Source organism: Grus americana, chromosome 9 (assembly GCF_028858705.1).
Source record: "Grus americana isolate bGruAme1 chromosome 9, bGruAme1.mat, whole genome shotgun sequence".
NCBI classification, from domain to species: Eukaryota; Metazoa; Chordata; class Aves; order Gruiformes; family Gruidae; genus Grus; species Grus americana.
Window position 1 is genome coordinate 6,169,412 of NC_072860.1, and position 15,597 is coordinate 6,185,008.

The window sequence follows — 15,597 nt, forward strand, 5'->3', positions numbered from 1 at the left end:
CAGATGTGAGAGACCCAGAGCCTACAGGCCATTTACACATTTCTCTTGATTTCAGCCAATTCTATATTAGCCATATATACGTCCACATAGAGATAATAAGCACCAACAACACATACTGTATAAAGCAAAGTACTACTGGGAACAAACAAGTACTCTTCAAAGCCAGATTGCCTGAACTCAGACAACAGTCACCTCAGTGGACTGGAGATGAGGCCCCAAAAACGAGAGGCTGAATTCCAACATTTTAATTGGTCAAACAACTTCTCCATTTTAAATAGTCTGAAAAATAAAGAAAACAAATTGCCCAACCCAAAACAACACATCTAGTGCACACACATACAAAAAATACCAGCCTCTCAGGAATTGTATTTCTAAAGACAGAGCAAAACAGTGAGTTGTCAAACAGAACATGCTTTGCATCATAATGCTTATATGCAGAATAGCTCTTGCACAGCATCATGGAAACATCTAAATTGGGTATTCGCTATACACATTTGCACAAAGCAGCTGTCATTAAAAACATCGGCAATTTGAAAAAAATCTGCATGCTCCTAGGCAGAGGTGTTTGTTCCTGTGCTGAATATCTTCTCACGTAGAAATCTCACACTTCTCAAGGAGTTTTAATATCTTCTCTCATAATCTTTGTAAGGTCAACTTACTTGTCTTTTTGATCTGAGTTAAGCATCCTGAGCATTTATCTGAATATGCCCAGGAGCAAATTCTATATAAAATCTATGTTGTACTTGGAAATACAAAGTACACTACATTCTGGAAAACTAAAGGCTCATTGAGAAGAACCCTGTTTTGGTTATGGCAGTAACTATAAGGAATTCCCAGTTCCACACCATCTCTCACATGCCTAGTATTTTTGCAAATGCTGAGGCATCCATGATGATGCCGTTTGAGATGTGAGATTAAAGTAAAAGAAGCCTTCTCCATCCTGACAATTCTCATTTTTCTGTACTGCTCCCGAGAGAAGGATTTACACAGTTGGACTTGGGCAGAACAGAAAATGCAAAGGCTTTATGGAAATTCAAAAGTTCTGTTTGGCATAAGAAAGAGTCAAGGCCCTCACCTTAATTCCTTGCATATTCTAAGTTAATTTTCTTCTGACCTCAGCCTACAACTAGTCTGCTTTCTGTTACGAAGACTGTTACTCTCTATTCTGTTATTCTCTCAAAGAGACAGCCAAGAAGAATAAAGGCAGATTATTCTACTTTGACCAAATTAAAGGTAATTGTAGCTCAGAGCAGAGGGATTCCCTTTGTTTATTTGACAACACAAAGGAATTACTGCAATCCTGTCCCCTGTCACCACTGACAACCTGTTTGATGTGTTTCTGCTGCTAGAGCCCCGAAACACACGCTACCATCCCAGTACAGATTCAGATGAAGGCCATTTCCATGGGAAGTTAGGCTATGAGCCCTCTGTCACTTGGAGCTGTAATTTGATGCTTGCTGGTTGGTGTATCTATAATCAATCTGTAATCAAGCCACCTCAGGAAGGGAAAAGTCTCAAATACAGGCAGTCACATTCACCACTGGGAAGTTGCAGCGGAAGGCAGATTTCAAGATGGACCATCTGCAGGTTAACAAGGGACCACAGTGAAAACAACAGAAAACTGTATTCAGCGAATGAGTCACCGCCTAAGACACCTGGCTGCCAGAGACTGTGATGTGACTGTGCTGTCAAGAGACTGAACGTTGGCTCAGTGCAGCAAGCTGGAAGTGTAAACACCTACATTTGTCTCCTCTTCCCCGTACGCTCACCAAGTTGCTATCTCCTATCTGTTACTCACAATACTACCCCACCACCCTTCAAGTAAGAGGAGTTTCTCATTTTTTATCCTAAATCCCAGATGATTTAGAGATATGAAGAAATCTTTATCAAGTACTTTCCTTTGCTATTTAGATGCATAATCCCATAAGCAACCTGAGCAATCAGTTTCAAAGCAAAACAAAGATTACAGAAATAAACATAAGCCATTGAGAAAAATCCTTTCAACTAGAGGAGTTTTGCAAATGGTTGCATATATCCAAACACTGAAGCACAACTACTCTGGTTCAAGTTGGCGGAACAGCTGCCTGTGCCGTAAACCACATTCAATCCTATAAACAAGCAATGCTAGAACAAACCCAGAGACAAGCACCATCACCAACCAACCAAACTAATTAAAAATGCAGTTTTAAATTAAATTAACATTTGGCTAGTCACCGGTAAAGTTGTTAGATGTTTTACAATATTTGGGGATTTTTCAGGTTCACTCAGCAAAGTATGTAATGCTTAATTCATTGGGAGTTACCGTCTGAACTATACTTTTTCTACTTTAAATGTTTTCCTTCAAGTTATGCAATACTACTGCAGCATCTCAGAGTGAAAGTACCTTGTACAGAATGATGCAGTTCTGAGCTGAGCCTGATCTAAAGCCAATAGCCATGTTGGCTCTGAGGATTTTGGACTTAGCTTCCTAAACATCTAGGACCTCTTGGACTAACTGCTACCCTGCAAAGGGAAAAGGAATCTTCTAACGGACTTCAATACTAGCAACCATTCAGTGCAATCAAGGTTTCTGGAGTTACTTGCTATGACAACTACAGATTCCTCCAAGACTACAGGAAGTTATTCAGAAATCTTGGTACCTCTTGTTCACTGACAGTGCACAGGAACGAGGATATTTCTGAGAGAGGAACCCTGCTCTTCTCTCTGGGTACAATGTTCCCTTCCCCAAGGTGCAGGCCCCCTCTTGATCCATGCACACACACTATCTGTCTTGTTAAGCTCTTTTGTCTACCCAAATACAGTGTGTTTGATTCTGTAATTGTTATGTTTTAGTCTAAGTCAAAGTGCCTTCTTTCTGCATGACAAGTTTTGCCATCTAGACTGCTCATGAAATAGGAAGGGCTGGGACAAGGGGCTCAGGACTCAAAACAGGCTTTATTTCTAAAACTGTGGTGGTGAAGGAGATCCTCAGCAAACAACTATCCGGAAGTCAGCAGCAAGAAAAATATCAACTTGCATAATTCGTTACTGGCTTTGCCAGGTGGGGGTTGAACCAAAAAAGCACCTGTCAGCTGTGATTTCTGTTATGAGATCATTCTACTGCTAAAACATTTCAGTCTCTGCACAGAACTTACATTCAAATCCGCTTATTCTCCCCTAGAGTTAACTCCATAAAACTGTCACAAGGGCAATGAACATGCTAATGCAAGGGTCTTTGCTTTAACATTGCTGCTGTAGCCATGCATCAATTATGAAGATGAAATACAAGAGACCATGTTGTTTCACATACATGAAGCAATTGAGAACTGACATGAAAAATGTGCAAGTCAGTGTCAACATGCCAAGACACATGGGACATATTCTGCCTTTCATTCCTTCTCCTAGTCTCCCTAAAATGTTCAATACAAAGAGAAAAGCATCAAAATGTTAAGTGACTTGAAATATTTTTGTATTTATATCATCTAGTAAACAAAGTTGCTGAAAAATGTCACTGTGTAATCTTTATATGTGTGGGAGACAATATCACAGCTGTCAGGGAATGACTGTACAGCTCCTTGCTGGAAAGTAGTAGTCAAACATTTCAGAAGCAGACTTTTATAGCCTGGTGGCATCTCTGCTAAACACTTGGGATATCCCGACTGTTGATTGCTTCCAGGAAGATATCTGCTGATTCATCCTGGCAGTACCCACTCTCAAGCTGAGCCTTCCCCAGATCCCAATCAGCAGAAAGGCTCTCAACTACAGCACTGACACCAGCTCAGAGGATTCTGCCTTGAAATTCTCAGGTAATCTGATGGACTATAAATTATCATCAAATCTCAGTCAGCTTTTGAAGCGCGGGAAACAACCAGATACCTAAAGCCTTCTGGAAGGACTGTTTTGTTACTCAGTGCACTTGTGATGGAAAACAAACAAAGCTCCTGCAAATATGAGTATTTGGCCAGAACCAGTCCTAGCAAATCAGGCCTGCAGCATCTACCACGTTCACCCTGTGCAAGGTCATTCTGCCAAAGTTTTGCTTATTGATGCTCCATCCGATGCCTATTTAGGAATCTGCATTTTTACCAATAGGCAAGTCCAGTTATCTTGTGGTAACTGTTGTGTAAGATCTGATCCCACTCAGGATGTTCAGCAGCACAAAGTGCCATGTCAATCAGTTTAACAGCTCAATGATAGCACAAAGTGCTCTATGCCTTTCAGGGTTAGATGACAACTTTGGTCTTGCTGCTATTGATTAAAGCTCTTTGTTTCTTTGCTTCCCTTCCCCTTTCCCCATCTGAATTGTCACCATGGGTGACAGCTGTTGGGTGCAGCTATTCTCACTCTGCACACACTGGAAATGGATGGTACTGGAGAGACATGAAGGAAAGAGAAGGGGGAACCATTCTCTATCAGAGCTATCGCCAAACCTAGCTGGAGTTCAGGAAGTTTTCCCACAGATCGACCTAAAAGAGTGTGTGTGTGTGAAAGAGGAAGACAGATTTTTGTCTCTTTTTTTTCAGTGTTGTTCTGGATCACTGAGAGCAGTAAGAAATGTCCAGTCTTAGAATTCCCCTCTAAATTCCAAAATAACGTACAAAACACTATCGCATGCAATAGTCTGTGCCAACAGCTGGTGGATAACAGTAGACCAGGTTTATGCTTTCAAGCAGCAATGCCCTTTGTCTTACTGCAGCACGCTGTAATTAAGGCCTTGAGTAGGGCCAGATTCACTAGCATGATAAAGAGGAGCTATTTTTGTATGTATATTCAAATGAACAAATATAATTTCTAACCATTAACCTCCTGAAGTAGATAACAAGTGGGTTTAGGGATAATTAATGATTTTCATAGTTTCTAGGAAAGCTTTACCAGGACCCATGTATTTCTAAAATGCTGGCACGTTGCTTGACTCAGGACTTCGGTTTCTAAAAGGGCAACTAGTGCATTACAACGCCCACCCACCCCCATCCCCCACCTCCCACAGCAAGCACCCCGGCCTTTCTGTGGGTGCAGAAAGAGATGCTGAGAAGCCTATGGAGACAATTCCCAAGTCCTTTCCTTCACAAATCCACACTTGCTTTTATATAGGCACCCATGTTTCAGCAGAGCTGCATACTTTGGGTGCATTGCTCACTTTGAAGGTTCACAGACTGATTCCAGCAAGAACTGCAGTTCAAAAGGCTCACTGGGAAAGCTCTCTCCTCACCCCTTCTCCAGAGGTACATGAAATCTAGATTGAGGAAGGAGATCTGGAGAAGCAAGAGAGATGCTGGGCTAAAGATCTGTCCTGCTTCTGACAGCCCAAAACCAAGAGGTACCTGCTACCAGCATGGATATAAGGAGCACTCTCTGCCGAGCATGCCCATCAAGCTCCCATATGGCTCCACAGAGAAGGATCTACCTCCACAGCCATGCCCTGAAGCAACATGGTCCTTTGTGCTAATTCAGCTGCCATTTTGCGAGATAAACCAGGGATTAGACCCACCATTTCCAGAAGTTACAAACTGAGTTGCAAAAGCCACAGCTCTGTAGCAGCGGGTCACAACTCCTGTCTCGGTCAGCACACTGCTCCTTGGTAACCTTGCCTACTACCAGCAATTCCTATCTCTTCCAGTCTGCTGCATGTGACAGATTTGCTTCTCCTCTGTTATGGATCCAGACACCCTAACTTGATATAAACACATATGGTTTTAGTAGAATGTGCACTCCGCACTACTGAGACAGCATTTACAGGGTAACAGACTGATAGCTTTTTCCAAACTACCAAGCTATTGCAAGATATGGTGTAGAGAGATGAAAGCAGACACCAAGCTAGAGAAGATTGCATTGAATATGAAAGATGAGAAAGCTCTCTTGCAGGGAACCTGGGTTTTGTTCTCTGGGGGAGGAACATGAACTTTTGCATTCAAGCCAAATTTAATAATGCATTCCAGTGATCTGCCTTTTTTTTTTTTTTTTTTTAAAACTCCCACATTTCCTCCCTTCACAAATACCATATGTTTTCCCCTTCTATGATAGGTATTTCTGTGGCATCCACTACCAAAAGGTTGAAGATGAAAGTGCTACCAAGTTATCATGGATGAAAAGTCAAAATCTTGAATGTTTGGGAAACAGCCAAATGTTAATTCAGCTAACTTCAACATATTCAATTTTGACTGACCTTTTCGAACAGAATCACAGAAGTGCTGAGATTGGAAGGAACCTCTGGAGGCCATCTAGTCCAACCCTCTGCTCAAAGCAGGGCCCACTGGATGAAGTTGTTTAGGACACCATCCAGTCAGATTCTTTAATATCTCCAAAAACACTTTGCAAAGCATCTCTCCTGAACATATTCACTACAGTCCTTTAAGAAGTTCTTTTAAACCAAATTTTGCAACTTCATTTCAAAGAATGCAAAGAAATCTTTTGACAATTTTGTAACATAACACATTTTCCCGCATCTAGAATGGGAAATAAGAAAAACCTTTTCCTACAGTGACTGCATTTTTAAAACTGTTCAATTTTTTAATTTCATTTTCCAATTAAAATTTAAAAGTTCACTATATAAATTTCCATTTGGATCTGGTGCGAGCATCTTAAAAGAAAATCAGCATCTATCCAGTATCAGGCACTAAACAACAGTTTGGTGCAACACTTATCACTCTGTATTTCCTCTGCTCAACTCTTTTCTAGACCAAATAAGGAGTTTTGTAAACTCTGTGGACTCTTCCTTTCCTACTTACCCTCCAGCATAAGGCACCATTCAGTGAAGCAGGACACATCATAGCCTCTGGTGTATTCCCACCACCCATCAGTTCTGTTTCTGTCTCCAGCTTCTTGCAAAGACTGTCTCAATTCTGCATGGTATTGACATGTTTCATAATAATAAAACCTCCAGTGAAGTTCACAGCACTGATTCCTCACAAACACAAACTGTCAGCTATTTGGTACTTCCAAAACACAAGCAAACTACAGCTCCACTGTATAAATATGCAGTGGCAGCACTTGATTCCAATACATTTACTGATTTACATTTACAGAACACTGCAATAGATGAGAATGTACTTTTAAAAAAACAAAACCATAAGAAACTCCCCACAATTCCTGAAACAATGTGGTTTTGATCTTCTAAAAGGTCATCATACGAGAATCTCTATTTTCTAGAAGAGTTCTTTTTTGACCCTGTGATACTGAGCCCAGCAGGTGTAAGTTAACACCTGATAAATTTCCTTCTCATTTACTCTGAAACAGAAATACTTTCACTTTTCTGCATATTTCTCATTAAATTTTGCATCTGAAGATATCAAGGAACTTGATCAGGTAGTTCAGGTCATTTGGTCAGGAACTTCCATTCTAATTATTTCACCCAGTACAGAAGCTACAATATAACTGCAACTGACAAAACACTTACTGCAAATGTACAGACAGATCTATTTCAATGAGTTACTACTTTACACAGAAAAACATAAGGTTGTCATAACTGAGCAGTTAAAAAAACCACCACCAAAAAAACCTTGCAATCGTTTAGTGGTTGTTCAGTGGATAATGGAAAAGAGTTTAGAGGGCTCAAGTGCAAACATCAGGGAAAAAGGAACTGCATCATTAAAAACCACCAGCTTAGTTAATTACTGGTAATGGCTACAAATAATGACAGTAGAGAGTACTGAATGACGTAGGTGAGAGGATATTCTCTAAGTCATAATTGCCTAAAATAAGCAGTTCAGTCAATTTGAACTTATTTGGGACAGTCTGTACTGCCCCTTCCAGGGCACCATAAACGTTTGGCTAAAGCTGTCAGAATCCTCTGTGTGTTCTGCATCCTAGAAACAGTGGCAGAAGGGCAGTGGAAGGAAGGGAAGAACAGGTTTAATACGTTGCTCTCCTTTCTTCAACCATGCCTGTTCACCCTGGGAGCATTCTGTACGCACACATGCACACACACGTGGATTTGCCTGGTGCTCTACAGCCTAATTATTGATTTTTTTCAGGAAGACATTAATTATGTACATAGCATCTAAAAAGGGGAAATGCTCCTTTGGCAGACTGATTCAGCTTCCACTCCAGCCACTTTAAGAGTCCTGTAAATCACTCCACTGCTGGAACGATCTATGCAGAATGCCTGGAAGTCAACAGGAACAAGTTATGGCTGATGCATAGGCAGAATGAATGAGTGCTAAGTCACAAGGAAAGGGACCACTGAACTAAATATATTTGGGTTTAATCTACCTCATATTAGCCTGTTTTGAATAATGTTTATTGTGACACATATTCACTTTATCTGTACTTGTCACATATAATTCCCAGCTGCTCTCATTGTGGAATTATTTTCTTTGCCGAGGTCCTCAAGATACCATTCAGTTTGATCTCTACACTTTCAAACACTCATCACCCAAATATCCAAAAGATTTAAGACCTCCTTGGGCTACCTTTATTTCAAATGGCAAGTGAGCGTATCAGGAATAATACTTAATGTGAGCTGGAAGCATTTATTTCTAATGCAATACGTGAAGAACATCTCTGCATGATGTCACAAATGAGCAAGTCAAGGGAAGCAAACAACAAGATATATACATCCCTCTGTTGATGTCTCCTATTCCTAACGCCCTTACTTCAAGGCTCTTACTCAGAGCTGTGAGCCTTAGAACCAGCAAACAAGGGTCAGAATAGAACTGTGCTGAAAATGGGGTCCTTTGCCCTTCTCAACATCATCTTCTCATGTACACAGCCCTGCTCCACTGAGTACATCCTGGTTATTTTCACTACAAGCTCCATTGCATCCCTTAAATGAAAAGAACAACCCACTCCTTCATAGCTATGTTTGTGTGAACCAACACTACAAGACCCTCAAAACCACCAGTCCCTCTGGCTGACTGTAGGGGCAGGGGGAAATGTCAGAAAAATGTCAAGACTGAATCTAGCTTCTCTGAGTCTGAGACAGCTGGCCACCAGATGTAAAACCCTGAGAGCTCCACTGGATGCAAATCTTCCTGCCACCATGGATTTCCAGAGCTCTTTTGGAATGTATTTCTAAGGAAACACACTTACCAGCACGGAACAGCTGCACCACTTAGAAAATTTACCCCTCCATTTCATGCTGGTTATATGTTCCTAGGACATGCACTGGCTGTATGCACTTTTGTAAGCCACTAAACTCCATAAAAGCAGTGGATCAGGATTGTGTAGAGAACAGTACTAAATCAGTTTGTCTATGCTGATCGGTACCAGAGAAGGGGAGGGTAGGGAGATTTTGCCGAGTTTCATAAAATTATGCCCACAAAAGGAAGGCTAAGTACTGCTCTACTAACAGCAGGAGACCATAGCCACGCCATTCTTTTCAGAGAAACTGAATAGACATTCGACCAGAACAGACTCATTACAATTGGTGGAACCATTTTAAACCCATCCATCCCCTCCAGGATGTATGTACTCCTTGCTGCTCTAAAACAGGCAGAAAGATTTTTTTAGGTTTTTTTTTTTTAGAAAGCTTTAACTGCTACCCAAGGAATGAGATACAGTGAGGCAATTCTGCCCCAGGGAGACCCAGGTGCTTTGCTTTGCTGCTTGTCTCACAAAAGTTGTACCCTGCAATAGAGCACATTTGTATTGGATTAATGTAATCAAAGGCACCCTGCTGTCTGGTCACTGACCTCTCTGTAAACAGATGACATGATGCCATGAGCTTCTATTATATATAATTACTTATTGAGATGTGACCATTGTAAAAGAAACAAAACCATGTACTTCACCTGCTGCTGTTAGTCTATTTTCCAGACAGGAACAAAGCCTATGAGCGCCTCAGCTTTGAGCGCCATTTTCTTCTCCTTATCTCCCTTCACTGCTCCTCTTATCTCCTCCAACTAAGTTTGTGTGTTCTCTTACACCTGGAACAACCCTCCCAGCTGCACTGGCATGGTCCAGCCCTTCTCTGTTCTTGGCTTAGATCCCTCTTATATCCTTCTCCTTTCATTCAACCTTTTTATGTCACAGCTGCCTCTCCTCTGCCTGCACCTAGGTGAAACACATCTGTTACCTGAATGTATCTTACCTGCTCTGGATTGTACTCACTGCAATAGAGACCACAGATTCCCACCTGATGTAAATCAATGCAGGTCTGCTGGGATGATACATAATCATGAATCACAGAGAAGATAGTGAATAAGGAACACTATTCTCTGATTTCCAGTACAAGATTAAGATCAGACAGAACCTATCTGCTAGGTCAAAACCAACAGGAAGCAGCTTTCACACCCTGCATGGTCCAAGTGTGGACCTCCTTGCCACAGGACACTGCAAATGGAACAACTGGACACCTTCATGAAAGAACAACAAAACCCATTAGGAGTCATGAAATACAAAGAACTCTCCTCAGGTTCAGACACTCCCTGAGCCTTAAATCTCTGGAAACTGGGAAAGTATCCTGGAAATACCACTGCATACCCACTGTTTGCTTGTACTTTTCCCTGAGCGCACCCTGCAAGCTGCTTTAGGGGACAGCACACCAGAATAGATGGAGCTGTCATTTGACCCAGTGAAGGAGTTCTTTATTGACACTAGCTCACACCAGCTGAAGCCACAAGCATTGTGTCTCACGTGCACGTCTGTGTATGCACATGAGAAGAGTCCATGTCTGCAATACTCTACAGATGTAACAGCAGGAGAAGTAACCTCTGGTATTTGGTGCTCACTAGCGATTAGCTTTTATAGTCCAGTGAACTACAACTGTAGCTGCTGCTACCAGTCAGTAGCTAATATACATTTATCTCTGTTGTTCATCAGTAACTCAGACACTACTGGGACATGATATTCATGCAGATGTTCAAAAAAATCATTTTCATTACAATATCTGGCAATGAAACAGAAGCCAACTGACACTGCCAATGACAAGCTGCTTATTTGTCTTAGCTTTGTTTTGATTATCAAACTGAAAGTCTGTATTGCCAAAATAGACAAAAAGCACCTTCCCTTTTTCTTCTAATTTTTGTCAAAAGTCAGACAGAAGTCTCCTACAGAAGAAGCATGACCGAGTTATATTAGCATCACCCTTTCTGCTTTATTTACAAACGCTGTCATGAATACCTACCTACACCGAGTCTGAAATATACACAGGTTAAGGTTAAACGTTGAGTTGCTGCTTTGTGTCTGAACAGCTGAGATTGTATAATACTGCAGCAGCAAACTCTTGTGTTAATCATTGAAGAACAGCTCACATATCAAAAAAAAAAAAAGTATTTGATGTCATCATCTGGCTCTTGATATAAACACAACCAGGCAACAGAAGCTTACAACACACTGGCTTTTGCTAGATGGAGTTCAGTGTTCACATAAGGAATCTTCTTTTAGATAGCAATTTATTTTTACTTCCAAAGAGTTCCTTGCTTTGGAAACATTTTAGACAACATGGACAAAAGCTTATTGTCCAAGATATTATACAGGAAATAGCATTAAATAAAAAAGCCAACATTTCAGAATATGTGATTGTAGACTCTATTTTGAAAACCCCTCATGAAGAACAGTTGGTTAATGGAAATATTTTGAAAGTAATTTAATCACAGATTGCCAAGATTGTTTCCACTCCTCATCTTGTCTGAATCAACCAAGCTCCAGTTCTTCCAAGACCACCCAATACCAGCAGGTATCTGGTCCCATACACCACATGTGAGTGACTGTTTGCTTTAGACATGTTCTCTGGCTGTCCTTTAGGAGTCACTGGGAATGAGCAATGAATTGAGACAAAACTAAAATGATGCATTTAGCTTCTTGAATTCTTTTGTGAATGAACAGGGGTCCAATCAATTCCTACTTACCACAGCACACTTCTGATTTCAGAATTGCCTTTGGGGGTTTCATCACTGCCTAGCAAAGAATGTTTATGCTTTCATTAATGCTGAATGTAAAGACTTGGAAGAGATATTTGAAGAGATGCAAACAACAAGGAACAGATTATTATCAAGCGCTGCTGACAGGAAGCCATTGGTACTGGAGATGGTGAGGCTGAACTGATCAGACAGCTAGTATTTGAGAGAGAACATTTCATTAAACAATGAAAATAAACAGGACTCATTAGCCATGGATCAGCAGCACTGAGTGACTCAGGCTATCGAACAATCCTGTCTTGAACCTGTTGAGGATCTTGGCCCAGCATCTCCTTTTGACTATTAATCCAAGTTAGAAATGTGTCAAAAATGCTCTCCACTGCTGCCTGGCAGTTGGATAAACAGCAGCGAGAGCCCCATCTAAGTGCTCACAGGTTAACAGCAGTAGCAGATAGATTAGACTTTGATGCTGCTTCCTACAGACTCCGTCTGGCTGAATAACACATGCCAAGCCCCACGCCCTGGAAATCCTTCTTCAGAGCCTGCAACTGCAGGATGCCATCCGCAAGGGCGACGGCAGCTTCAGACATTTTATTCCCGTTTCCATCCCTTCACCCCACCCCGCTCACCACGCCGCACATCCCACAGACACCAAACCGATGCCGGATCGCAAAAGTTAATCCCCCCTCGGCTGCGGAAGCAACAGGGTAACACCCGCTGTCTCCCCAAGTCTGCAGAGCAACTCTCCTGCCCCCACGGCGGCTGTGAACTTTCCGCGCGCGTTTCTTTGCAGGGCAGCCCGCAGCGCAGCCGGGCGTGGGACAGGGGCGTGGGACAGGGGCGTGGGCCGGGCCGGGCGCTCCCGGCTGCGTGGGGCTGCGGGGCCGGGCCGGGCCGCCCGGGTACTCACATGGTGTGCAGCCGAGCGGCTCAGGGTCTGCTGCCTCCCTCTCCAGCAAAGATGGCTTTCCGGCTCTGCTCCTGCTGCCAGCAGTCTCCTAGTATTGTAGGCACTGTTGCTGAGGTAGGAGGGGTAGACACCGGCTACTGAGCATGCCTGTGCCTCACATCACAGAGTAGGAAGTAGAGGCAAGGCACAGCGGTACCCCCTCCCCACCCTCATGCCAGGCAGGAGAAAGTCCTAGAGTGACTAACGCAACCGGAGCCGCTCGCTCCCTGCCCGCATCCCGCCTCCTCCCCGTGCGGAGCAGGAAATGTCTCGCTGGGGTGTGGTTACCAGAACCGAGCTCATTCCAGCCAGGAGGCTTGGCGGGGGGTATGTAAATGAAAACCTTTGTATGTTTCTGAAACCACCTTCTTTTTCTTCCTCTCCTCTCTAGAAAGAAAAAAGGAAGAAAAAGAAAAAAAGAAAATCACGAGCGGTATTACAGTTCAATCTGTGCTGTCATGAGTGAGTACTGGTGAATTAAAAAAAGCAAAGTTGTCAAGATGGTAATTCCTACCCATAACATAGAGCAAAACCAAGGCAGATAAGGTACTAGATCAACCATTGCTGCTTAAATGATTGTCTCTCAGATGAAATACAGCTGTGGCCAAGTCTCTGCGCTCCTGGCTTTGGATGCCTGGACCTAGGTTGAGTGCTAGGTGAAGGCCGCAAGAAGTCAATCTCCCGCTTGAATCCCCTTCATTAACATTAGCAATTCTCTTGCACACACCCCACCTCTGTACAGAACAAAACTTCTGAAGGAGAACATGCTCCTTTGCATGGCCATCACATACCCTAAACACAGGCCAAGGAAGAAGAAAGCCTACACAGTCAGTTTTTCAAGAACTAGGAACTTAACATTGCTGTCCCCAGTGATACCTTGTTGCATTTTACTTGTAAGAAGATACTCCACCAGTCACTGCCTTCACGAACTTTCCATCAATTTCAGTGAGAGCTACCACAAGCCTTTAAAACCAGGTATCTACCCAAGTAAGACAAGGGCTTACTTAGAACACAGAGGAGCTTCTATAAGTATCTAGGCCTCAGATCTTGGGGTGCCTGTTGGAGATAAAATATATTGGTGTCATTAGATCAAATCTGTGTTTTCTGCATGTGGAAGCTAAAGAAAAGATGAGTTGTTCCTCAAAGCAACAGGCAAAGGTACAGGTATTAGGGGTGAGTGATGCATCAGTCCCAGTTTCTAAACTTGGTATCAACCAGTTGAATATTTTCATGGAGTAAGAAAGTAACCCGGGAATGTGACAACATCCACAGCAGCAGTACACAGACTAGACATAAGGACACTCAGTTACTGCCTAACTCCAAGCTCAGGTGCTATCACAGCTTGATTCAGATGCAAGCCCCCGGCTATCAGCTCTGAAGGGGAACTAGGCCCTTGGGAAAGGTGGAACACCTCAGAGCAACTTAGTCACAGTAACCTCTCTTCCTCCTCCCTCAGCTGCCTAAGAGCTTGCTCACTGCGTTAAAGACTCATTATACCTACTGCCACGGGACCCTGATTCTGTCTCTTCTACTGAAGCTAATTATTTGCATGAATAAATAAATATCACTTAAGGCAGCACTTTGAGCCTTAGTTGTCTACATTTGACCACATTGCTAAGGGCTTGCTCGCATATTGTGCTCATAACAGCCTGGCCTTGAGAAACTTTTCCATGTGAAGTAAAAAACACTTGAAACTGGATTTTCTCTACCAAAAGCTGGAGTTTCAACCAACTGACATGCTTCAATGACCATCAGAAGATTCCTGACTAGCTTTAAGCTTTATCTATCCACAGACCACTTAGCTCAGTGCTTCTCACCTGGAATTCCTCCATAACTCTTTCCTCCTGAGGACAGTTTACTTTTCAGATATCCTAGACAAATATATGTTTATACGATACCCCTATAACATACAGCCACATCAACACCCACACATAGGCTTATGCCTAATATTGGGACCAACTGCTACCAGGAAGATTGTCGTCTTAGTCCTCAAACCCCAAACGGATTTGAATACTGAGGAAGAGAGAAGTCAAGCACGACTAGTGAGGCCAGGAGCTCCTGGTACAGAAGGACCCACTATCTAGACCCTCCTGCCCTTTGTGTGGCATCACTTCATGTCCCTACTACATGGAGGGTGGAACAAGTAATGTTGATGCTAGATCAAAGCTTGTAAGACTCAAAAAAACCCTGGAAAACCCCAAACCCAACATGAAAGGGTTTTAATATACAAATACATGATACAGTGCTTATGTTGACTTCATGCCAGCTTTCTCCTGATTGAAGGGAGAACAGAAAACGTAGAGTGTCAGACACACGTTGCCTGCTTTAGCAGAAGCGTGCCAGTACAGGATAATGCTTCAAATCTTGTGAACGTAGTGTAGAAGGAGCTTAAGCTAGATCAGTGTACTACATCATATAGCCACAGCTTGCTTTGATCTGATACAGGAGAGTTCTCAAAAGCAAATTAAATAACTTCACTGGACTATAGCCTTACTTGGTAAAGAAGTCCCTACCAGCTAATGAAAGCATCACTATTCCAATCCAAGAAGGCTCATGATCCTGAAGAAAATTCACAGCTAAGCTGGGGGACATTTTCCTTTAGCCCTACGTTCCCTTGAGACTGCAGCTTGCCATTAAAGGCTATCAAAGCCTTTAGTGTAAGAGGAGGTGCAGAGACACCCTGTGGTGGCAAAAATAATATGATCAGAATTAGTTCAAACAGCTTAAATTGTATTTAATTAAGACACAGAACTGGATCAGAAAAGCTGCATCCTGGGGAAACAAGAAATTTTTCCCAAGTTGCTAGTCATGTCATTTCTCCTCTCCAGGCCTGCTTTCCTGTTTGGCATCTCTTGCCCTGTGTGTTTGCATGAC

The 15,597-nt window shown here is 42.5% G+C and overlaps 1 protein-coding gene across 1 annotated transcript in view; it reads right to left on the reverse strand.

Moving 5' to 3' along the window:
* LOC129210148 (vesicle-associated membrane protein 2-like) overlaps positions 1 to 12,958 on the reverse strand; it is a 53,350-nt gene extending 40,392 nt beyond the window's left edge. The window contains exon 1 of the mRNA XM_054835758.1: positions 12,685 to 12,958. Within this exon, the coding sequence (XP_054691733.1) occupies positions 12,685 to 12,686 (2 nt within the window). The 5' untranslated portion in view covers positions 12,687 to 12,958. The remainder of the gene's footprint in view (positions 1 to 12,684) is intronic.
* Between the last annotated feature and the right edge of the window lie 2,639 nt (positions 12,959 to 15,597).